Source organism: Stomoxys calcitrans, chromosome 5, assembly GCF_963082655.1.
Source record: "Stomoxys calcitrans chromosome 5, idStoCalc2.1, whole genome shotgun sequence".
NCBI lineage: Eukaryota > Metazoa > Arthropoda > Insecta > Diptera > Muscidae > Stomoxys > Stomoxys calcitrans.
Window position 1 is genome coordinate 57,055,820 of NC_081556.1, and position 25,279 is coordinate 57,081,098.

General features: G+C 39.5%; 1 protein-coding gene across 2 annotated transcripts in view; it reads right to left on the reverse strand.

The window, feature by feature from the left end:
• The window catches only part of LOC106083305 (Krueppel-like factor luna), a 432,045-nt gene that overhangs the window by 285,895 nt on the left and 120,871 nt on the right, over nucleotides 1-25,279 (reverse strand). Inside the window, exon 3 of one of the 2 annotated variants that reach the window (XM_059368426.1) lies at nucleotides 4,725-5,011. The exons of the other annotated variant lie outside the window; for it this stretch is intronic. Within the exon in view, the coding sequence (XP_059224409.1) occupies nucleotides 4,725-4,739 (15 nt within the window). The 5' untranslated portion in view covers nucleotides 4,740-5,011. The remainder of the gene's footprint in view (nucleotides 1-4,724; nucleotides 5,012-25,279) is intronic. 2 annotated transcript variants of the gene reach the window in all.

Here is a 25,279-nt window from a genome sequence, read left to right on the forward strand (position 1 = left end):
ACTTAAAATAACGGTTATTTTTTTGATCATATATTATTACGATTTTGACAAATACTGCAATATGCAGTCGTTTATTAACTGCTCCTCTCAAAATCCTCCTCGGATGTTTGTCTTATGACCTTTGAGATTGGTGGTGAATTTCATAGAAATCGGTTCAGATTTCTAAATCACCCAATTTTCACTTCTCGAACTATTGCAAGCGCATTTATCAACCGGCCTTCTCAAATCTCAAATCATGAAATCTTTATCCTACGGCTACCACATTTTTCCCAGCTGCTTGTGTCCGACGACGACTTTGAAGAGGATACCGCAAAAACAATAATAATCAGAATGAGGAACAAGTAGAAGTGAATCAACCAAAGAGCAACAAGGCAGCAGGAGCCGGAGGCGACACGTTGATAAGGCGGATGCTCGTCTGCGCGATCTTCCTAGAAGAACGTATACACAATGTTGTTATACGGTTCCGAGACATTAGTACTTGTGAAAGCAGACGAGGCAGTGCTTGGAGTGTTTGAGAGAAAGATTCTTAGTAAAATTTATGGACTAGTTTGAATTGATGGACAGTACCGGCGTCGTTTGAACCACGAACTATATGAGTTAGCTATGCTAAACACGTGAAAATATTGTACAAAGGTTATGTTGGCTAGGTCATATTGCACAACATAATTGAATCGATAAAAACTAGTTACAAGTAAAAGTGTGCAAAGTTCGCCCGGGCCGAATCTTATATACCCCCCACCATGGATCGCATTTGTCGAGTTCTTTTCCAGGCATCTCTTCTTAGACAAAAAAGGATATAAGAAAAGATTTGCTCTGCTATTAGAGCGATATTAAGATATGGTTCGGTTTGGACCACAATTAAATTATATGTTGGAGACCTGTGTAAAATGTCAGCCAATTCGAATAAGAATTACGGCGTTTGGGGTCTCAAAAACTAAAATAGAGAGATCGGTTTATATGGGAGATGTATAGGGTTATATACCGATTCAGACCATAATAAACACGTATGTTGATGGTCATGATAGGATCCGTCGTACATAATTTCAGGCAAATCGGATAATAATTGCGACCTCTAGAGGCTCAAGAAGTCAAGATCCCAGATCGGTTTATTTGGCAGCTATATCAGGTTATTGACCGATTTGAACCATACTAGACACAGTTGTTCCGTATCATAGTGAAACACGTCATGCAAAATTTCATTCCAATCGGATAAGAATTGCGCCTCTAGAGGCACAAGAAGTCAAGACCCAAGAACGGTTTATATAGCAGCTATAGCAAAACATGGACCGATATGGCCCATTTACAATTCCAACCGACCTACACTAATAGGAAGTATTTGTGCTTTACTCCTTCGATAGTTAGCGTGCTTTCGACAGACAGACGGACGGACATGGCTAGATCGACATAAAATGTCACGACGATGAAGAATATATATACTTTATGGGGTCTCAGACGAAATCGTACCTTTTCGATCATGCTGTGGAGGGGTTTATGCCAGGCCCGTTTGCCCCCTACCGTCCAGAAAATTTTCTCAACGCACTCATAATGAAGTCCCTAATAGTAGAGAGCAATCGTGTACCAACCATGATGACGAAGTCTTCCGCGTCATCATGGTTAATTCCTCTTCTTCTGGAAAAACCTCGGAGGCCCATTGATAACCAGAATCCACAATCTTCCTGATGGAGGCTTCCGTTAAAAGTGCGTTGATAATCGTACCTTGCAGCATCGTATCATTTTCATTTAACAAAAGAGAGACACTATCAGTGCCACCAGAGCGAAATGAATGTATTCAAGCTACACTTTATTAAAAGTCCCTTCTATCTCCAAAAAGCCTATCAAAGTGAAGTCGACCACCATAAAGGGCAGTGTTAACCGATCGACGCAGATCCGTCAACAAGATGATCTGGGTGCCGAAGCACAGAGATAACCCAGGAAATTGTAGACCAGACGAGCTTGCTAGACTTGGAACTACATTACACAATAGGGGGAACTGGAATCTGTGGGTATACCTCCAGCGACATCTAAGCAAGGTCTCCAGGATCAGGCCCGAAGGGCAATGAATGACATATGGTCATAAAGAGGGGGTTGTGAACACTCAAACCTTACGTGGTCTAATCTTGACTTGAAGAGGACTACCGCTCTGCCATCGCTGGCTAACATTAACGTCTCACTCATTGTATCCGTCATGGCAGGTCACTGTCTGATCGGAAAATATGTTGACAGACTGAAAATTGCAAGTAATGACTTCTGCAGATGCTGTGAGGTCGTCAAAGAAGAAGAGATTGCAGAACATCTGCTGTGTGTGTGTTCCGGACTGGCAGTCAAAAGGAGTTTCACCTACGGATCTCATTACTCTAGCGAATGTCAAAATTCTCAAGTGGTCTGGATGATACCGTCTGGATGAGAGCCATCTTCAAAGAGCTATCTTCCTTCTCCTGTTTCTGTGGTATCATAGTCGACGAAAACGTCTAAGTGAGTCTGATGGTAGACTGCCACAAAAGGACATAAATATTTAGTTAATGTTTTAACTATCGCGCAGAAGTTCAAATATTTTACACCGTTTCCTCCAAAGTTTAAAAATATTTAATTAAAAATGGTCTATATACTGATATAGCACATTGCAAATTGGCACATGAACATTCTATTAAGGAACAGGGACATTTTAATAAGTTCTGTGCGACTTAAGTTTAAGCCCAATGATAAAGGGCCTCCTTTTTATAGCCAAGCCGGAAAGGCGTGCCGCAGTGCGACACCTCTTTTGGGAGATGTTTTTACATGGTTACCATACCATTTTTTCAAATGGCAAAGTACCTCACAAATGTTGCCAGCATTGGGAGGGAATCACCACTGCTGAAAATTTTTTCTGATGTTCTCGCAAGGATTCGGTCCCAAGCCCTCATCGTCCAAGGCGGACATGATAAACTCTGCTTTACGGTGGCCTGATGTGTACTAAAATAACCCGAATATAAACCGATCCCCGCATTTGACTTCTTGGGTTCCTAGAAATCATTTGTGATAAGCACATGACTTATCACAAATGATTTTTTTTTTTTATTTTAGACAACTTAGTATAAATTTACGATTATATAGGTGATCTGAACCTTTTAATACATCTTGAAATTCTTCGAATGCGAGACACTTTTTTCTTAAATATGTTACACTGTCATTAAAGTAGATGAGACCTCTGACATATAACTGATAAGTATTTTCAATTCCATATAAAGGGTGATTTTTTTGAGGTTAGGATTTTCATGCATTAGTATTTGACAGATCACGTGGGATTTCGGACATGGTGTCAAAGAGAAAGATGCTCAGTATGCTTTGACATTTCATCATGAATAGACTTACTAACGAGCAACGCTTGCAAATCATTGAATTTTATTACCAAAATCAGTGTTCGGTTCGAAATGTGTTCATTCACCGTAACGTTGCGTCCAACAGCATCTTTGAAAAAATACGGTCCAATGATTCCACCAGCGTACAAACCACACCAAACAGTGCATTTTTCGGGATGCATGGGCAGTTCTTGAACGGCTTCTGGTTGCTGTTCACTCCAAATGCGGCAATTTTGCTTATTTACGTAGCCATTCAACCAGAAATTAGCCTCATCGCTGAACGGTGAATGAACACATTTCGAACCGAACACTGATTTTGGTAATAAAATTCAATGATTTGCAAGCGTTGCTCGTTAGTAAGTCTATTCATGATGAAATGTCAAAGCATACTGAGCATCTTTCTCTTTGACACCATGTCTGAAATCCCACGTGATCTGTCAAATACTAATGCATGAAAATCCTAACCTCAAAAAAATCACCCTTTAGTTACATATGGCATTTCTGTATTAATTTTCCAGAAAAATTTCCATTTTTATAGCCTCCACCATAGGATGGGGGTTTACTAATTTCGTCATTCTGTTTGTAACACCTCGAAATATGCATCTAAGACTCCATGAAGTATTTATTTTTTTGATCTTCATGTCATGTTAAGTCGATCTAGCCTTGTCCGTCATTCTGTCCGTCCGTCGGTCTATGGAAAGTACGCTAACTTTCGAAGGAGTAAAGCTAGGCGCTTGAAATTTTCCACAAATACTGTTTATTAGTTTTGGTCAGTTGGGATTGTAAATGGGCCAAATCGGTCCATGTTTTGATATAGCTGCCATATAAATCAATATTTGGTCTTGACATGTTGAGCCAATAGAGGGCGCAATTCTCATCCGTGATGTTTTGGTATCACTTGCAACAACTGTGCTAAGTATGAATTAATCGTTTCACAACCTGGTATAGCTGCCATATAAACCGATCTGGGATCTTGACTTCTTGAGCCGCTGGAGGGCGCAATTCTAATCCAATTTGGATGAAATTTTGCATGAGGCGTTTTTTTATGACTTATGGCGCAAATCGGTACATAACCTGATATAGCTGCCATATAAACCGATCTCGGATCTTGACTTCTTGAGCCGGCTTCTCCCATGACCTTCAACATATGTGTCCAATATTGTCTGAATCGATCAATAGCTTTATACATCTCCCATATAAACCGATCTCCCGATTTTGCTTTTGAGCCCATAACAGGCGCAATTCTTATTTTTACATTTTTTGAACAATCGAAGTCACCATTAGTTGTTACCCCTTTTTTCATAAAGACCAGTATGTATAACAATGATACACTGCCATTACTCTCTAAAAGTCCAAAAAATACACTTTAAATTTTGAATAAATACATACCTCTCTTGTATCCATAGTCCAAAGAAAACTTGGTCTCGGTGCCAGTACCCTTTAGGTACTCCCCATGCAAATATTCGATATTTGAAGCGACAAATTTTTGTTGTGTAAATTTGTCCACAATACTCGTATATCGCATGATTAATATCCGGGTAATGCATGTTTCAACATATTTTTAACAATTTGTTAAATTTCAACTAAGTTCTCAACATGTTCAACTATAAATTATCTGATAGGGTGGACATGTTCATTCAACTCTATTTGTGTATCTGAATATATGTATGTATCGTCTGCAAGTAGAAGAAATGTTTGGTGTTAATAGCAAAGAGTCAATGCAAAATAGTTGAAAGGTGCGTTCGATTTGAATCGAAGTAGAAGATGAAAAGACAAGACATTTTAAATAGGCCAAATTTTTTACCCTCCGCCATTGTTAAATTTAAACAACAACTACTCGTGTCCGTCTTTCTGTTAATATCATACTATAGTCTTTACAAATGAAGTTTTTTTTTTCAACGAGTACTAAAATTTACAAATGTACAGGGTCTCCACGAAATGGATAAGCAAAATAACCGATTTATAAATTGTGGTTCCCATGACATAGAAACATGGAATAAGGAGTACAGAGTACGCTACAGAGCGGCACTTTATTTCTACTACCATGAGTGATCACCATAAACAGTTCTAGATACCTGACTCAGTGCCAGACAGATTAAGTGTTAGGAAAATACTGAGGCTTTAGACAATGGAACTGAGAATTAAGATAATTGGAGAGTGATAAGAAGATAGGAGCAGATCATCATACGATAGATGACCTAGATTTATTGCAAGACTTTTCTGAAACGATACCCTACACTACACTTGAGGTACGGTGCTTAACAATGATAACCGCGGCACAGTCTTGGATTGACGAAATTTCTAATTTTGAAATGATTTTTACAAGCGCTGCGGAGTCGAGCAGTTTGTACTCGACTCCTACTCCGAAGTCGATTCCGACCACTTAATTTTTCTTGATTTTTTTAACAATTTTTTTCTAAGCCAATATTTTCTTATATATAAAAATCAATTTGTGTTTGTTTGTAGGTTTGTTTATTTGTTTGTGTGTTCCTTATAGACTCAGAAAAGGCTGAACCGATTTTCATGAAATTTTCACAGATGGTGCATAATGATCCCGTGGTGAAAATAGGGTACTACATTTTTTGATATCTGAAGGGGGGGGGGGGGGGGGGGGCGGACCCTCTCCCTTACCCTAATTTTCAGAAACGCCAGATCTCGGAGATGGGTGGTGCGATTTAAGCGAAATTTTGTGCTCTCATATAGTACCCTAAAAATAAAAATTTTGTATCTAAATTTCGGATGGGGTACCTAGGGGGGCTGCCCCACCCTAAAACCTATCAAACATATATTTAGACCAATCACGACAATACGGGACCCAAATGAAAGGTATTGAGGATCAGAAAACGTATTTGATATCCAATTGTCGGACCAAGTGCTAGGAGGACCACCCCAACACCCAAAACACCCCTAAATCGGACATATTTACCGACCATGGCAATATGGGACTCTAATGAAAGGTATTTGCAAGTAGAATACGAATCTGATATCCAACCCTTCCCGAAAACACCCCCCAAACCTGACCTTATTTACTGAACATTGGAATATGGGGCTTAAATAAAAGGTATTTGAATGTAGAATACGAATCTGATATGCAAATATTGTACCAAGTGTTTGGGGGGCCACCTCTCACCAAAAACATCTCCCAAAGGGGACAAATTTACGACCATAGCAATATGGGGCTTAAATGAAACGTCTTTGGGAGTAAAGCACGAATTTGATATCAATATTCGGGAAAAGTGTCTATGGGGCACCCCACCCCCACAACTCCACCCAAATAGTAAGTATTTTCTGACTATTGCAATATGAGGGTCAAATAAGAGGGCTTTTAATGTGGAACACGAATTCGATATATATTTTAAAGGCCAACTCACTGAGTGGCCGCCCATTTCCCAAAACACCACCCAAGCCGGTCATGTTTGCCGACTATGGAAATATGGGGCTCAAATTAAAGGTATGTGGGAGTAGATCATGTATCTGATATCAACATTAGGGGCCAACTGTCTAGCGGGAGTCCCACCACCATAACAACCCCCAAATAGGATGTATTTTCTCACCAAGACAATTTGGGTCTTAGGGCCAATACCCCAAACCGGACATATTTGCTAACTTTTGCAATAAGAAGTATAGATGAGATTAGAAAACGAATTTGATATCCAATTTTGAGCGCAATGGCAATATGGGGTTCAAATAAATGATATATAGATATATGAGAATAGAGCACGTTGCTCATATATTTTCCGGGCTTTGTGTTTGGGGGACCACTCCAATCCCCAAAACATCCCTAAATCGGGCATATTTACCGACCATGTCAATGTGGAGCTTAAATGAGAGGTATTGGGGGATAGAGCAAGAATTGATACCCATTTTCGGGACCAATTTTCTGGGGGTCTACTCCTTCTCCAAAATACCCCACAAACAGCAATTTTTTAGTGACCATCGCAATATGGGGCTCAAACAAAGGAATTTGGGAGTAGAATACGAATTTGATAACCTATTTTGTGGCCATGTGTTTGGGGGACGCTTCATCCTGTAAACTCCTCTTAAGCCAATGGCAATATGGGGTTTAAATTAATGGTATTTGAGAGAACAGCACGATGCTGATATTTTTTCAGGGCCAGGTATTTGGGGGACCACCTCTCCCCCGAAAACACCACTACATCATGAGAATATCGGGCTGAAATAAAGTATTTTATGAATGGAGTACACCTCACATCCAAACTTAAATACGTAGACCAATAAAAATCATATGGGATTCAGATAAGGGCACTTATATTGTTAAACTGTTAGTCAAGCTAGTATGGTATTTCACTAAAAGGTTTTTAATTGTCGAAAATAAATATTCCAAGGAAACTTTTGTTCCATATAAAGTAAAAGAAGGCGCAGCGGAGCAGGCCCGGGTCAGCTAGTGATTTTATAAAAAAGAAGTCATTATTCAATTGTGTATAACAAAATATTGGTCTTTTAAATAGCCATAAAAGGCACGGTTGCCAAAAGCCAAACATAAGTCACTGTGTCATATTTCATTGAAACCGTATTATAAATGCGCCTTTTATGGCCCCAAAACCACAAATCGAGAGATTAGTCTATATGGACCGATCTGAGCCAAATTGAAGAAGAATGTCGAAGGGCCTAACACAACTCACTCTACCAAATTTCGGCGACATCGAACATTAAATGCGCCTTTTATGGCCCCAAAACCTTAAATCGAAGGATCGGTTTAAATGTCAGCTATATCCAAATCAGGACCGATCTGTGACATATTGCAGAAGTATGTCGAAGGGCTTAACTTACATCACTGACCCAAATTTCGGTGACATTGGATAATAAATACGAATTTTATGGGCCAAAAACCTTATATCGAGAGATCGGACTATATGGCAGCTATATCTAAATCTGCACCGATCTGGGCCAAATTGAAGGAATATGTCGAAGGACCTAACACAACCCACTGTCCCAAATTTCAGCAAAATCTGATAATAAATGTGGTTTTTATGGGCCAAGACCCCTAATCGGCCGATCGGTCTATATGGCAGCTTTAACCAAATCGTAACCGATCTGGGCCAAATTGAAAAATGATGTCGAATCGCCGAACATAACTCACAAATTTCAGCAATATCGGATAATAAATCTGGCTTTTATGGGCTTAAGACCCTAAATCGGCGGATCGGTCCAAGGGGGCTATATCAAGATATAGTCTGATATAGCCCATCTTCGAACTTAACCTGCTTATGGACAAAAAAATAATCTGTGCTAAGTTTCACCTCAATATCTCTATATTTAAGGACTGTAGCGTGATTTCAACGAACGAGCATGGCTAGATTGTCTTAGAGTTTTACGCTGATCAAGAATATATACTTTATAGGGTCGGAAATAGATATTTCGAGGTGTTGCAAATTGAATGGCAAGATGAATATACCTCCATCCTTCGGTAGTGGGTATAATAATTTTCTTAATATTTTATGAAAGTGGATTTTAGTGACATTGTCATACAACCTGAACCTTGAACTTCTAGGAGCGCAGTTTTTATCCGATTTGGTTGAAATTTGGTATGACTTCCAAAAACTGTGTCAAGTATGGTTTAAATCGGTTGTTAATCTGATATAGCTGCCATATAAACCGATCTCCCGATTGAAGTTTTTAGGCTCATCAATTGTTCATTTATTTTCACAGCGATTTGTGCTAGACCCCTTAACTTCCGTACAGAATATGGTCTAGATCGGCCCATGTTTGGATATATTGTAGTTGTTATATTTAGTACTTAATAGCACCAGATTTCAACATAAAAATATTGCCAAAGCCACATGGCTTTTACCCGATCAAAACACGAGGAAACAAATTGTTCACGATATAATAGATGGAAGGCATTCATCCAGCATGTTGGATGTACGATCGATCCGTGCAGCGAATATAGATTCGGATCATTACCTTGTTGCACGGAAACTGGACATTGAAAGGCTGCAAATACCACAAATGGCAGCGGCATACTCCACTCGACTGGCTCAACTGCTTGATGAAAGCACTTCTTGTTCCGATGATATAATGGCGCAGTGGCAAACTATTGCCCACTATTTGGAAAATGCCGCGAAATCCGTACTTGGGTGCCGGAAGCCTCCTCCGAGCCTGGTACGACCAAGAGTGTTAACATGCTACTGAAGCCAAGAATGCGGCATATAGAGCAACCCTGCAATCAGTAGCAACGCCAGATGAAGGATAGGTATCGGGAGAAAAGGAGAGAGGAGAAACGTCTATTCCGCAGAAAGAAAAAGGAAATGGAAAGACGTGAGTGTGAGCCAATTGAGATGTACAGGAGTCAGAATGAAGTCCGGAAATTCTACCAATGAAGTAAACATTAAACCGATGGCTTTGGTGCAGGCACATCCTCCTGCAGAGACTGAGAAGGAAATCTAGCAAGTGACACAGAAAACATGCTGAGGATATGGAAAGAACATTTTACCCAACTGCTAGTGTCCGAAGTTGGCCGCGAAGAGTATACCGCAGAACCAATACCTGATAATAAAAAGGCAGCAGGAGCCGACGGGTTACCCGCTGAACTATTCAAGACCGGAGGCGACAAGCTAATAAGGCGTATGCATCAGCTTAACTGCGCAATCTGGGTAGAAGAACGCATACCCGATGATTGGAACCTCAGCATACTATGACACGTACACAAGAAAGGAGACAAGACGGAATGTGCCAACTACAGAGGAATAAGTCTCCTCCCCATCGCATACAAGATACTCTCGAGCGTACTGCGTGAAAGATTGAACCCTAAAGTCAATGAGATAATTGGGCCCTATCAACGCGGCTTTAGACCAGCTAAATCCACCATAGACCAGATATTCACACTGCGCCAAATCCTGGAAAAGACCCGAGAAGGACAAATCAACACCTACCATCTCTTTGATGACTACAAAGCAGCCTTCGATACTCCTTTACGTTCAAAGGTATTTCAAGTCATGTCTGAGTTTGGTATCACTGCAAAATTAATAAGACTGCAGGATGACATTTTCTGATACGCGTTCCTCAGTAAGAATAGGAAAGAGTCTCTCCGAACCATTTAATACCAAACGAGGTTTCCGACATGCAGACAGCCTATCGTGTGATCTCTTTAATATCCTGTTGGAGAAGATTATACGAGATGCAGATGTGAATAGATATGGCACACTAAGCACTAGAGAACACATGCTACTCGCCTATGCCGACGACATCGATATCATAGGTCGGTTACCAGATGTAGTAACTGCAGCCTTTGAACGAATCGAAAGAGAATCAGTGAAAATGGGTCTGGCAGTAAATGGAGATAAGACGAAATGGATGGTTTCAACTCCCAAAAAACCTTGCACAACCGAGCAGATAAAAAAAATGGAGAAAGTTGGGAACCACGACTTTGAGACAGTCAGTAACTTTATCTACCTCGGCACCGCCGTAACCGAAACGAATGACACCAGTTTTGAGATTAAGCGAAGAATAATACTGGCAAACAGATGCTACTTTGGACTAAGTAAGCGGTTTAGAAACAAGGCCACCTCTCGACAGACGAAGATTGCACTATACAAGACACTGATACTACCCGTGCTGTTAAATGGTTCTGAACACGGGTACGGAGAATATAGGCGACGTTTGAACCACGATCTGAATGACGACGAGAATGGATGAAGAAGCTCCAGCAATGATGTCTTTTGAAAGCAAACACGGTGGTACACGCAAACCTGGAAGACCAAAGGCCCGATGGAAAGATCAAGTGGTGGGAGACACCTCGAAACTTGGTATCAGAGATTTTAGAACGAGCGCAGAAGATCGAGGCGCTTGGAACGCTGTTCTACGTTCGGCTAGTGGAACAAATATTCTGTCATAGCCAATTAAAGTTCGTATGTATTTATTGACCTCCCGATTTCATGTCTTGGGACCAATAAAAGCATTTAGTGCCCGGTTTCACTATGAGCTATCAAATGATCAATGGAATTTTTGGCAAAATCTGGCATTGCAGTTGTGTCCTGTTTAACATGATTTTCATTTGCTCGCATTTTAAGTTCATTATTTATTAATTCTAAAGTGAGTCTCTATTTACGATTAGGAATAAAGGGAATTTCTACTTAATTTTAATGTTTTATGACGGGATCTAAAGAATTCCTTAAGTTATGGGGGTGACAATAGTCTTCATGATAATTTTGTATAATAAATAAACAAAATTTCAACTTGAAAAAGCTCTAACCGAGAAGCCGCGTTCTACTTCTTTATCGTGTGCCTTAGCTTGCAGAAATCAAAAAGTAACTATACCACCTGGACAATATTCGGCATATTTTCAAAAGCCAATAACGTTGACCCAAAAGTTCACCATAATTGAACTAAATCAGCATTGAAATTATTGTTCGTCCAAATATTTGCACTGATTTTTGTATTCTCTTTTGTGTTTAGCTCAGTTAGCGGCACTCATTCACCGCTAACAACATTGTTAAGGAACCACTTGTAGCTCGCAGCATGTGATCCGATCGATACAATAAATTTCCAACAATGCAACATATGAGGGTTTAATGTGCCACCGTTTCTGGCCAACCACTCGTTGCAGACCAGCCACATAAGTACGCAAAGAATAACAAAACTCCCCACTTGCCCGACGGATCCACACAACCCTTTATTCATCAACAGCAGCGGCTCAATGGTCAGAGTCCAGCAGAAACGCTAAGAGCTGGCCATCGATAATAAAGCCGAGAGTGTGCTCTAAAGTCCGTCGGTTTGTAGTAAAACTGTCAAGAAATATGGTGGGTGTTTTTGAGCGAATGGCTCATTGCTGGTAGGCAGCTCGATGCTAAACCTAGCTTCTCTTGCCAAGCGTAAATAAACAATGGTCAACAATGGCAACTGTAACCAGCAACACTGCCAGCAAGCAACGATGGTTCAGCAAAATTATGTGGCACATTAACTACGATGCCGGACCATGGCATGGACACGCTGGGTATGTTCACAAGTTCTGCTGCATAACAGCGTTTTATTAATTAGATACTCGTACTAAAAATATGAATGCGATTACAATTGACTGGCTGCACATTGAAAGCACACTACGAATGCCTAGTATGACTACAATGGAGGCGATTTGCAATTACGATTGCAACGCGATTCCGTAAAGGAAGAAACGAAGAACGGTGGGTTAACAAAACGTGAATGCAAATTTACGGCAACAAATTAAATGTATCATTTATCTAAACATGCTTCTCTGAGCAACTAACTGTTGACAGACAGATATTTACAGTGCCGGCTAAAAGGGCCTTTCTGAAAGGCCTCAATAGAATACCTGATGGTAATACCTGATGGTAATTTTTGAGGCATCACGGTGTACAACTTTGAAATCAAACAGTGCTGATCGAAACACAGAAAAAAGTAAAAGTGTGTGCCAAGTTCGGCCGGGCTGAATCTTATATACTCTCCTTCATGGATATCATTTGTCGAGTATTTTGCGCGATAAATCTTTTTAGGCAAACAGTCCGAATAATGAGTAAGAACTGTTATGGTATTGGAGCTATATTAAGTTATAGTCCGATTCGGACCATAAATGAATTGAATACTGAATATTGTAGAAGTCACTGTGTAATACTTCAGTCCATTCAGATAAGAATTGCGCCTTGCAGGGGCTCAAGAAACAAAATGGGCAGATCGGTTTATATGGGAGCTGTATCAAGCTATAGATCGATTCAGACCATATTGGACACGTATTTGAAGGTCATGAGAAAAGTCGTTGTACAAAGTTTCTGCCAAATCCGATGAGAATTAACAGGTTGTGATCCGATTTAACCTATACTGAGCACAGTTATTGTAAGTGATACCAAAACACCACGTGCAAAATTTCAGCCAAATCGGATAAGAATTGCGCCCTCTAAAAGCTAAAGAAGTCAAGATTCCAGATCGGTTTATATGACAGGTATATCAGGTTATGAACTGATTTGCGCCTTACTAAGCACAGTCATTGGAAGTGATACCAAAACATCACGTTCAAAATTACAGCCAAATCGAATAAGAAATGCGACCTCTAGTCGCTCAAGAAGTCAAGACCCATGATCGGTTTATATGGCAGCTATATCAGGTTATTTACCGATTTGCGCCATACTAAGCACAGTTCTTAAAAGACATAAACAACTACCTCATGCTAAATTTTAGGTGAATCGGATGAGAGTTGCGCCCTCTAGCGGCTCAAGAAGTCAAGATTCAAGATAGGTTTATATGGCAGCTATATCAGGTTATGAACTGATTAGAACCTTATTTGGTACAGTTGTTGAAAGTCATAATAAAATATGTCATGCAAAATTTCAGCCAAGTCGGATGAAAATTGCACCCTCTAGTGGCTCAAGAAGTCAAGATCCAAGATTGATTTATATGGCAGCTATATCAGGATATGAACCGATTTGAACCATAGTTAGCACAGTTGTTGAAAGTCATAACAGAACACCTAGTGCAAAATTACAGCCAATTCGGACAAGAATTGCGCCCTCTACAAGCTAAAGAAGTCAAGACCCATGATCGGTTTATATGGCAGCTATATCAGGTTATTTACCGATTTGCGCCATACTAAGCACAGTTCTTAAAAGACATAAAAAAGCACCTCATGCAAAATGTTAGGCGAATCGGATGGGAGTTGCGCCCTCTTGCGGCTCAAGAAGTCAAGATCCAAGATCGGTTTATATGGCTGCTATACCAAGTTATGAACCATTTTGAACCATACTTAGCACAGTTGTTGAAAGTCATAACAGAACACCTAGTGCAAAATTACAGCCAATTCGGATAAGAATTGCGCCCTCTAAAAGCTAACGAATTCAAGACCTTTGATCGGTTTATATGGCAGCTATATCAGATTATGCACCGATTTTGACAATATCGACCTACACTAATAACAATTTTTTGTGCAAAATTTCAAGCACCTAGCTTTACTCCTTCGAAAGTTAGCGTGCTTTCAAACGGACGGACAAAAATGTTATGACGATCAAGAATATATATACTTTATGGGGTCTTAGAGGCATATTTCGAGGTATTACAGAATACGAAATTAGAATACACCCATCCAATGGTGGAGGGTATAAAATTATTTCATTACTCATAAAACGACAAGTCAACTTATTTTATAAAAACGTTGCGACATTGTTTACGATAATAATTCAAGAATTTGTGACGAATTTATGGCGCAAAATATTGTTAAAATATTGCTGTCTCCAGCCTGGCGCCGTTTTGTGTGAGGTTTTCTTGTTTGTGGTTAACATCTGCTCACGATATCGAACCTTCTAATCCTAACTGCTGTATACGCTGCCAAATTCAAATGTATACGAGCAACTGTGTACTAGTCTTATTGAAAACTCATTTACTTTTCGGTGTGTTGATGAGAATGGAGTCTGCGAAAGCATCACTAACATTAAATCCACTGCCATGGGCCTAAACGATATTGATCCATGCATTATGCGGATAATACTGCCATGATTTATCCCTTATGTTATATACATATTCAACACAATACCAATTAAACCGATTTCTCCAACAAAGTGGAAAGTAGCAAATTATACCTGCACCAAAACCAAATAACGAGTACAGTCCAATAACCATACTGCCTCTCTTATCTAAGGCTATTGAGCGAATTATGTGTGATCTAATTGATGATTTCTTAGCTGAGGGAATTTGATATCTGACAGACAATCGGGATACCGAAAGGAGAGGAGTTTCAACACAGTGCTGTTAGACATATTTGAAAATATCCGAAAAAACATGGTCAGTAAAAAGGTGTCCTTTTTATAACCACCACCATAGGATGGGAGTATACTAATCTAGTTATTCCGTTTGTAACACCTCGAAATATTCGTTTAAGACCCGATAGAGTATATATATTCTTGATCGTTTCGACGTTCTGAGATTCAGGAATTCACGGTGGTGGATTTCCAAGATTCGGCCCAGCCGAACTTAGCACGCTTTTTCTTGTTAATTTTTCTAGACCATAGTTAGGCGTTGACATTATTGATCATCACAAATTGAAACTAAAACGTCAAAAACTTTTTAATTTTTCTCTTCTGTAATCATCGGAAATCAATGTTCCAATTTACTTGTATTATTCTAAAGTGTCCCTAAAGGATTCATTCTTGGCCCTCTTTTCTTCTCCGTCAATATAAATGATCTTCCTGATGTTTTGACAGGCTTTAAAGCACAAATGTACGTTGATGATGTGCAGCTATATATTGGGGAAAAACAAAGAGATCTACAAAAATGTGTGTCTGCTATTAACTATGATCTGAATCAAATGTGGAACTGGGCGAAAATAATAAATTGTCGAAACTATTATTAAATTGCAGGCGTAAATTAACCGACCTGAATAATTTAAAACAGAGGCCACCATAGCGCAGAGCTCAACATGTCCACCTACGCCGCTGAACGCCTGGGTTCGAAACCTGGCTGGAACATCAGAAAATTGTTCAGTGGTGTTTATCCCCTCCTAATGCTGGCGACATTTGTGAGGTACTTCACATGTAAAAACTTTTCCCGAAAAAAGGTGTCGTTCAGCGGCACGCCGTTCGGAGGTGGCTATAAAAAAAGAGGTCCCTTATCATTGAGCTTAAAATTGAATCCGACAGCACTCATTGATTTGTGAGAAGTTCGTCTCAGTTCCTTAATGGATTGTTCATCGGCAAATTTGCATCTTAATAATAATCCAATACCTCGAGTTGATATTGCTTGTAACTGGGGTATAAACTTTAATTGTAATTTGACCTGGATAAATTAGATAAATAAAACGCTTGGCGAAGTATATGAAATGTTATGCAATCTTTGGGCACTCCGTCACTCAACGTCAAAAAAATTCGACCCGCCCTAATATATACATTGATATGACCAATACTGTTACATATAAGGTTATATCTTGTCGTGTTGGTATCACAAATAAATTGAAATTGGTGTTAAATTGGACAATTATTCCCGCCTTCTAGAAGAACTCTTGGCGTGTAGTGCCGCCTCCAAACAACCTTTGAAAATAACGTGGACTTGCTATCTTTTGAGTAGAACTCACTAAGTGCTTATTGTTGGTTGCGGTTATCAAGGGTTCAACTTTGCTGTCAAAAGGCCTCCCATTGTGTTTGCCTGACCTTTTCTTCCCCAATGTGTCATATGCCATAGCTGTGTTTTTTGGGGAAACCCTGATTGAATTTTGATATAGGTATTTGCAGACCACATAGTGAGCAGCACGTTGTAATGCCAATAAAGCTGGAGTCGTATGTTCGTGCGGTGGTGGTGGCGAATAAAAATGAGTGCATATATTCCTAAGTAGATTCACATGGCGGTGCTGGGGCCAATTGAACCTGGTGTTAAATTGATAAATAACGCTCGATTGATTCGCATACTTATTGACTGTGGTGCACCAGCAAACAAAGAGGTATTTATTGAAATATGGATTGGGCCAATTATTCATGCTTAACATTTGCCGGACTAATTTCATTGGGTATCATAAACGCTGTTATTAATTTCCATGTAAAGATATGAATTTATCGCATCTAATTTCAGAGCTAAACTTCATTGCACAACTGCGAAAGTGTGGTGGTTGAAATTCCTCTTTATAGGCCAGTTTTAAACACTAAACCAACACAGATAGAGACTTTCAAACCTGACGATGGTCCGGTTTCTACAAATCAATATCGGCAATTGTAAAGCCGCTTCCGTAATTCTGACGGTCCTCCTGATGGCAGGAGAATTTGAGGTTGATCTCATTCAGGAACCATGGTAAATCTTGGATTTAAACAAGCGTGTGGGGAATGGTCTTATGCAAAGCGTAGTCTTAGTATTTATCTTCGTCTGTCGTTTAGGATTGAAGATTAACAAATGGTTTGATAGATATTTTTTTTTTTATTGCAAAGATTCATAGATATCTCCTGTCTTGACAATAGCACTCCTATAGCAATAGTTAGGTTAGGTTAGGTAAGAGTGGCAGTCCTTAACAAACTCACATAGACAATTTTAAGTCCATTGTGATACCACAGTAGCGACTGACCAAGGCTTCTAGCGGGAATCGAACCCACGACCTCTGCACTGGTAATCAAAGCACGACTCCAACTGGGCTGCCGGGGCGCCATATATATATAGCAAGAGTTAGTCTACAGAAAAATCTCTGCAGTCAAGCAAAATAGAAATTCTTGTTGTCGTTTGTTTGTGGTATTGTAGTTAAAAACATTTCTTAGGCCTAAAGTAAAATTTTTAAATATGGCCACTTTTCGAGTGACTATTTACTTGTCAGCAATGTCAGGTTACAAACCGATTTATACCATACTGGGAATAGTTGTGGAAGTCATGCCAAAACGACATATACAAAATAGCAACCATATCGGAGAGTAAGAATTGCACACTCTAGAATCTCAAGAAGTGTAATCTGGAGATTAAGACCATTGGAAGTCAAAATAAAACACTTCATGCAAAATTTCGGTCAAATCGGATAAGAATTACGTCCTCTAGAAGCTCAAGAAGTCAAGACCTAAGTTCGGTTTGTAAGACAGTTATATCAGGTTATCAACCGATTTAGACCATAATTAGATCAGTTGTTGGAAGTCATACCAAAACGACATATGCAAAATTTTAACTATATTAGATAAGAGTTGCTCCCTCTAGCTCAAGAAGTCTATTTAGGAAAGTCTATTTCGGTTTATATGGCAGCTAAAACGTGCAAAAATTCAGCCAAATCCGATAAGAGTTGCGCCCTCTAGAAGCTCAAGAAATCAAGATCCATGATAGGTTTACATGGCGACTATATCAAAACATGGATCGATATAGCCCATTTACAGTCTCAACTGACCTACAACTGACCTAGCTTTACTCCTTCGAAAGTTAGGACAGACGGACGGATATGGCTAGATCAACTTTAAATGCCATGACGACCAAGAATATATATACTTTATGGGGTCTTTGACGCATATTTTGACCTGTTACAAACGGAATGACGAAATTAGTTCACCACCCATCCTATGGTGGAGAGCAAAAAAATCCACAAATGCGTAATTTTTTTAAGCTACACACTCAGCCAAATGGAAGAGACACGAGATAAAATCTATCGTTTAAAAAACCATATTTTGCTGTAAACAACACATTTGTGGCAAAGCAAAAGATTTGAATTTACGCGTAAGAAGCCTACCTTTACCACAAACGAATGTCCTTAATGTTTAATCATGACCGAAGTGACTTTTTCATCAAAATGTGGCAATTTAACGGCTAATGTTCAACAGTGGAGGAAAATGTTCCGCAGCTACTATAAAATTAGTATTTTCGCAACAAAAAACATTTGTTTGCCGCAAATATATTCCAAACATTTTATTTATTCTTTTTGCGTGTAGGAAGTATGAAGGCATCTTCCTTCTCCTTTTCTTGTGATAACTAAAATGTCCACCTGAATTCAATTGCACACTAAAATCTTACCTAATCTCACAGCTTTGGAGGCCAACGTAGGACAAGGTTTAGCATGTCCGCCTATGACGCTGAAGGTCTGGGTTCGATTCCTGGCAGGAATATCATAAACATTTTAAAAGGCTGACGATATTTGCAAACGCGTATAGTAGCCATGTTAAAACGTCAACCAAAGAGTTGTCGCCCTGCGGCCTGCCGTTCGGACTCGGGTGTAAAAATAGATTCCTTACCCTTGAGTTTAAACAAGAATCGGGCAGCATGCGTGAGAAGTTTGCCCCCTGTTCCTTAATGGAATGTTCGTAGACACATTTGCAATTTCACCCAACAGTATTAGAAACAATTTCTTATTTTATACCTCTAGAAAAAAGGTTGTATTTTGAGCATGAGTGAATTAATTTATGCTGCAGCAAGTTGAGCTCAAATTGATTTACAATTAAGCTATGCTTTTAACGTCCAAGTAATATTTAAAAAAGGAATTCAAACTATAAAATTGAAAATTGAATTGGTGCATCATAATTTCAGCTAAAGTGTAAGCTCCAATAAAATTAATTTTCAGGTTTAAGTTTTGGTTTTGAAGCTATTCTATGTGGAAAGTTCACAAAAAAGTTACTCAAATTTATCGCTATCGATTTATAGGCAATTAAAATTTAAAGCAAGCTTAAATATGGCAAACAGAGAATCCTCTTCTGTGTTTCCCACATAGAATGCAATGGTCACAAGCATTCCCGTGAGACTTCTTCGCTTCGTTGTAGAACATATCAAGAAAACCAATACCAGCACTGCGAGACATGGAGGCAGCAATTCTCCCCATCCTCTGACATCTTGCAATGACAAGCATATGTTTAGTTGGCCACAATCAGAAAACCTACCAAAACCTGGCAATAATTTTTCATTTTGATTGCATCGGTCTATGAATGAGAGAGTCTACAATAAAATGTCTCGAGGAACCAAAAGAAGTAAAAACGTTTTACTAGAAGCCCGCATTATGATCGTGTTTGCAAATGTTTGTTTTCAACAAATAATAAAATAAATCAACTTATCAAGGACTCAAATTCGCTGCATACAGGCTACTCAAGCTAATGAACGAGGCTGGTATAGAAATGCAAAAATTATTCTATATTTTTTTTTTTTGGGATGTTTGCATTTTATCACATTTAATAGAAATGTAGTGTACCTCACGTGGCCATCCCAATTTGCCAATAAGGTGGAATTTTCAGAATAAAAAATAAGTATTTGACGGGACAAAAGCGGGATCCCTGAAATCTTCCATATACAATAAACATTAACAACTTTTAAATACAAATTAATTTTTGAATTGTTTCTTAAATAACTATTCAACATAAAACTATTCATTAAATTTATAAAAGCTAAAATCATGTTTGAAATCGAATTAATTATTTTTATATTTGCACTAGCTGGACTGGGCCCGCTCCGCTGCGCCTTTTTTCACACTATTATTTTATCTGAGCCCTATACTGTCACAGTCAGGAAAAAAGTCCAACTTGCGTATCAAATTGGTGCTCTACTGCCAAATTTCTTTCGTTTGAGCCTTATATTGCTATGCTCGGTAAATATGTAAGATATGGGGGGTTTTTGGGGGTGAAGTGGACCTCCATGTATCAGAATTTTGTATTACAAGTTCGTACTCTAATCTTAAATACCTTTTATTTTATATCCGTAGCCGACCTGGGCCCGCTCCGCTGCGCCTTCTTTAACTCTCTAATATCTTTTTAGGGTTGGGACACTTCGCCTTGAATGTGTATATCGAATTCGTGCCACTGTCCGCCTATAACGCTGGACGCCTGCTTCAAATCCTGGCGATAACATCGGACAAAATTTAAAGCGGTAGTGATCCCCTCTTATGCTGGCGACATTTACCATGCATGGTCATGTAAAAATTCTCCCCAAAGAGATGTCGCACTGCGGCACGCCATTCGGACTCGACTATGAAAAAAGTCCCTTGTCATTTGAGTTTAAACTTGAATCGGAAAGCTTTTACTGATGTGTGGGAAGTGTGTCCCTTCTCGGTTCCTGGTTAAATTTTTACTCCACTCCCAAATACCTTTCTTTTGAGTCCTATATTATTGTATTGGTAAATATTTCCGGTTGAGAGAGACACTTTGCCCTTAATGTAAATATACGCTTGGTGCTCTACTTTCAAATGCATTTTGTATGAGCCCCATAATGGCATGATCGGTAAATAAATTCTGTTTGAGGGTGGGATGGACTCCAGGAACTTTGTCCCGAAAATGATTATCAATTTCCCGAAAATCAATCAATTTAAACTTCAAATAGCATTCATATAATAGGGAGGTGTTTTCAGGTAGGGCAGTTCCTCAGAAACATGGCTCTTCAATTGTATATTAAAATCGTTTTTTTTTCTCTCAAGCACCTTTCGTTTGAGACGGCCCCCGAGGCACCCGATCCCAACAAGTAAAACCATGTTAAAAATTAGGGTAATGAGAAGTGCTTTTTAGGGGAGGGGTGGCACATACACATTTCGACTCAAATATGGATATCAAATTCATGCTAAACTCCCAAATCCATTTAATGTGAGCCCCATATTGCCATGGTCAGTAAATATGAAATATTTGGAGGGTATTTTAGAGCTGGGGCGGCCACCGGCACTTTTCCCTGAAAATGTATATCAAATTAGTTCTTTACTCCCAAATACCGTTGATTTGAGCTCCATATTGCCATAATCGGAAATGAAGTTCAGTTTAGGTGTGCTTTAGGGCTTACTCACAAACAGTTGGTTCCAAAATTGGATATCAAATTCGTTTTTTACTCACAAATAACTTTCATTTGAGTCCCATATTGTCATAATGGGTCAATCAACCTATTTGATTAATTTTTGGAAAGAAAAGCGCCACCTAGAGTGGACCACAAATTTTAATACAATATTTGTAATCTACTCCAAAATACCTTTCATTTGAGTCCCATATAGACATGGTCGGCTAATATACCCATTTGGGGGTATTTGGGGGTGGGGCGACCTCCCATTACTTGGATTTAATTTTTTATTTGGAATCTACTGTCGAATACTTTTCATTTGATACCCATATTGTGCCCATCGGTCCACTTTTGGTTGTGGATGGCATTGTTGGGGCAGGGCGAGGGACCGCCCCATCCGATATCTAAAAAGTATATAGCCTATGTTTCCTTCCAGACAAAATTACACGATCTGTGAAAATTTTAAGAAAATCGTTTCAGCCCTTTTTGATTCTATGGAACAACCACAAAAACCGAGTCCCATATGGTCATGATGGGCCAAACGCCCATTTAAAACGTTTTTGGGAGGTAGGGTTAGCCAATATTAAAGCTTATTCTAATTATTAGGAAGCGATAGTTGATTTCCCCGTTTATAAGCTCCTGCACAAAAACAATACCAGGCACACAACGTCCATTCTCCAGTGATGACAAGTTAATCAATTTCAAACGGTCCCCTTAGGGCGGAAGATCTAAAGGATCCGTCTCACTTTATCCTCTTAATGCGAAAACAAGAAATTGTTCCTGGGCTGATTCAACTCTGTCAATAACTAGGAGACCATACGAAGGACGCGTATTTGAGCGTTGAGATGAGATGACTTATGCAGTCATCGATCCGGTAGTATTCCATCAGATCGTCGGTCCCATGTGAGGCATTTGGTAAACGAACGGGTTATCGTACATGTGTTGAACTCTGAAGGGGATCCACCCATACGAATTATGAGCTGCGAGTTTAGGGGATACGTCTTAACGCAACGGTTTGCGTCGGCAGAATGTATTGATACCGTCAACAAGCTCATTGGAAATATCCACACTCCCTCGGGCGCATAGCTCGACCCTGTGAGAAAGATGGACATCCCACAGCTCACAGAGGCGACGTTCTTTATCAAGGATGTGGGCGGCGAAACCGCTACGGAACGCATGATGAAAATCTTAAAAAAGCAAAACCATTATTTGGTCGTGGAGAAATGGGAGGTTTTCCACAGGGAGGAGAAGCAGGAAGCACAAGGAACTCTCCTTGTGGTGGGCATTGATCAAGTCTCCGTGACAAGTTTGCTAAGTCTAAAGATATGGCGTACTACAGACCATGACCGTCTTTTTCAAGATTCGGAAGACTTAGATAGGTATCCTCATATTGAGCCATCCTTTGGTCCAGTGGCGGGACACTCGATAACGCCTAACGGATATAGCATCGACGACGAGACAATCACCGACTCTCTCAATATTGGATAGACTAGGATACGCAAAGATCCTAGAGGCACTGCTACCAACGCCACAGTCTTGGACTGACGGAACCCTAGAATTGCCATCTGGAAGAATATATTGCACGGATGGATCAAAACTAGAGGACAGAGTGGGCCTGCGGGTCTACATTGAGAACCCAAGGACTGAGATCTGTTTCAGACTGCCTGACGATAATACGGTCACGGAATGTGTGAGGTTGTGTGGTGTAATATTAAGTGTGAACATTTTTACAGACAGTGAAATGGCCATAAGGGCAATGACAACCAGAACGGTAAGATCACGAACAATCTTGGAATGTAAAGCTGAGTATTCTGTTCAGCCTTTCAAACGGAATGCTGTCAGTACCATATAAAAAACATCGGCGAAACGCGGGCTAAAAATAGGCGGAAAAGTAGTACTCTGCTTTTAGTAAGGAAAATGACAAAAAAAAATTAAAGTGGCAAAATTTGAAACTATTGCGGCATAATTTTTGTATGTTTTATTGGTTTCTATGGTTCGTTTTTCTTCGTTTATTTGCGAAAAATAAATTAAATGGAGAAAACAATAATTACAGATACAAAATAAGATACACTTGATTACCGTCAAATTCCGCTCGCGGAACAATTACAAATTTCAGCGACTATTCCGAAAGCAGAATAGAATACCACCTCTAAGAAGGGCTCTCTGACGATAGCACAATCCACATTGTTTCTGCACCAGGCCATTACGGAGTAAGGGGGAATGAACGGGCAAACGATTTGACGGTGATCCGGATCATGAGAGGACGAGCATGGGGCGTATTAATATCCGCACCCCCTTTTCAAACTTACCTAACTCAAAATTGAACGAACATATACATGGGTGCTATATCTAAATCTAAACCGATTTCGACCAAACTCCTTAAACATTTTGGCTGTTGTCTAGGAAAGCTTTGTGCAAATTTTTGGAAGATTGGTCATTAAATGCACTTGCAATATCTTTAGAAAGCAAATTCAGCGATATATATACACATGTGGGAGTTGCATCTAAATCTGAAGCGTTTTCGAAGAAATTCATCAGTAATCCTTCCTGTAAAATTTTGAGGGAATCGGCTAACAAATGACCAAAATATTGCAATATAGTCCAAAGTCAGACATATACAAAATGAAATATCTTATTAGAAGATCATACAGCTTCTTCCGACCTAGTGTTCGACGTACACCCGAAGAACTATTGAGGTTTACGGCTACTGGATTAACATGCGCTCTCAATCGCGAGTCATGTTTTGTTGCAATGTGTTTTACTTCTTCGGCTGCAGTTTTCCCCTGAAGATCTCTATGAATATCTTTATTCCAGACGTACGAAGGAGTTTTTATTCCAGACGTACGAAAGAGCTTTTATAATGCTTCTTAGTACTGTGTTTTGGAATGTTTCGATCTGTTGGATATTTTCATTGGTGGTGCATCTCCAAAGTTGTATGCCGTAGATCCAGATTGGTTTCAGCTATTGCTTGTAGATTAAAAGTATATTTTTGATTGATAGAACTGATCTTCTACCAATTAGATACTTAAGTTTAGAAAATTTCATATTTAACTTCAGACTGTGATTAAGTTTTGTTCACCATTCCCTCAAGGAACAGGGGATACAGGAGAAACGCCAGATCTCGGAGATGGGTGGTGTGATTTAAGCGAAATTTTGTGTGCTCTGATATAGTACCCTAAAAATAAAAATTTGGTATCCAAATTTCGGATGGGGTACCTAGGGGGGCTGCCCCACCCTAAAACGTACCAAACATATGTTTAGACCAATCACGACAATATGGGACTCAAATGAAAGGTATTTTGGATAAGAAAACGTATCTGATATCCAATTGTCGGACCAAGTGTTAGGGGGACCACCCCAACACCCAAAACACCCCTAAATCGGACATATTTACCGACCATTGCAATATGGGACTGAAATGAAAGATATTTGCGAGTAGAATACGAATCTGATAACCAAATGTGGGACCACGTTTCTAAGGTCCTCCCCTACCCCAAAACTGGACTTATTTACTGACCATGGGAATATGGGGCTTAAATAAAAGGTATTTGAATGTAGAATACAAATTTGATATCTAAATATGGGACCAAAAGTTTGGTCCCTAAAAACATACCGCAAAGGGGACAAATTTACGACCATAGCAATATGGAGTACAAATGAAAGGTCTTTGGGAGTAAAGCACTAATTTGAACGCTACCCCTACAACACCACCCAAATAGTAAGTATTTTCTGACTATTGCAATATGAGGCTCAAATTAGAGGGTTTTTAAAGTGGAACACGAATCCGATATATATTTTCAAGGCCAACT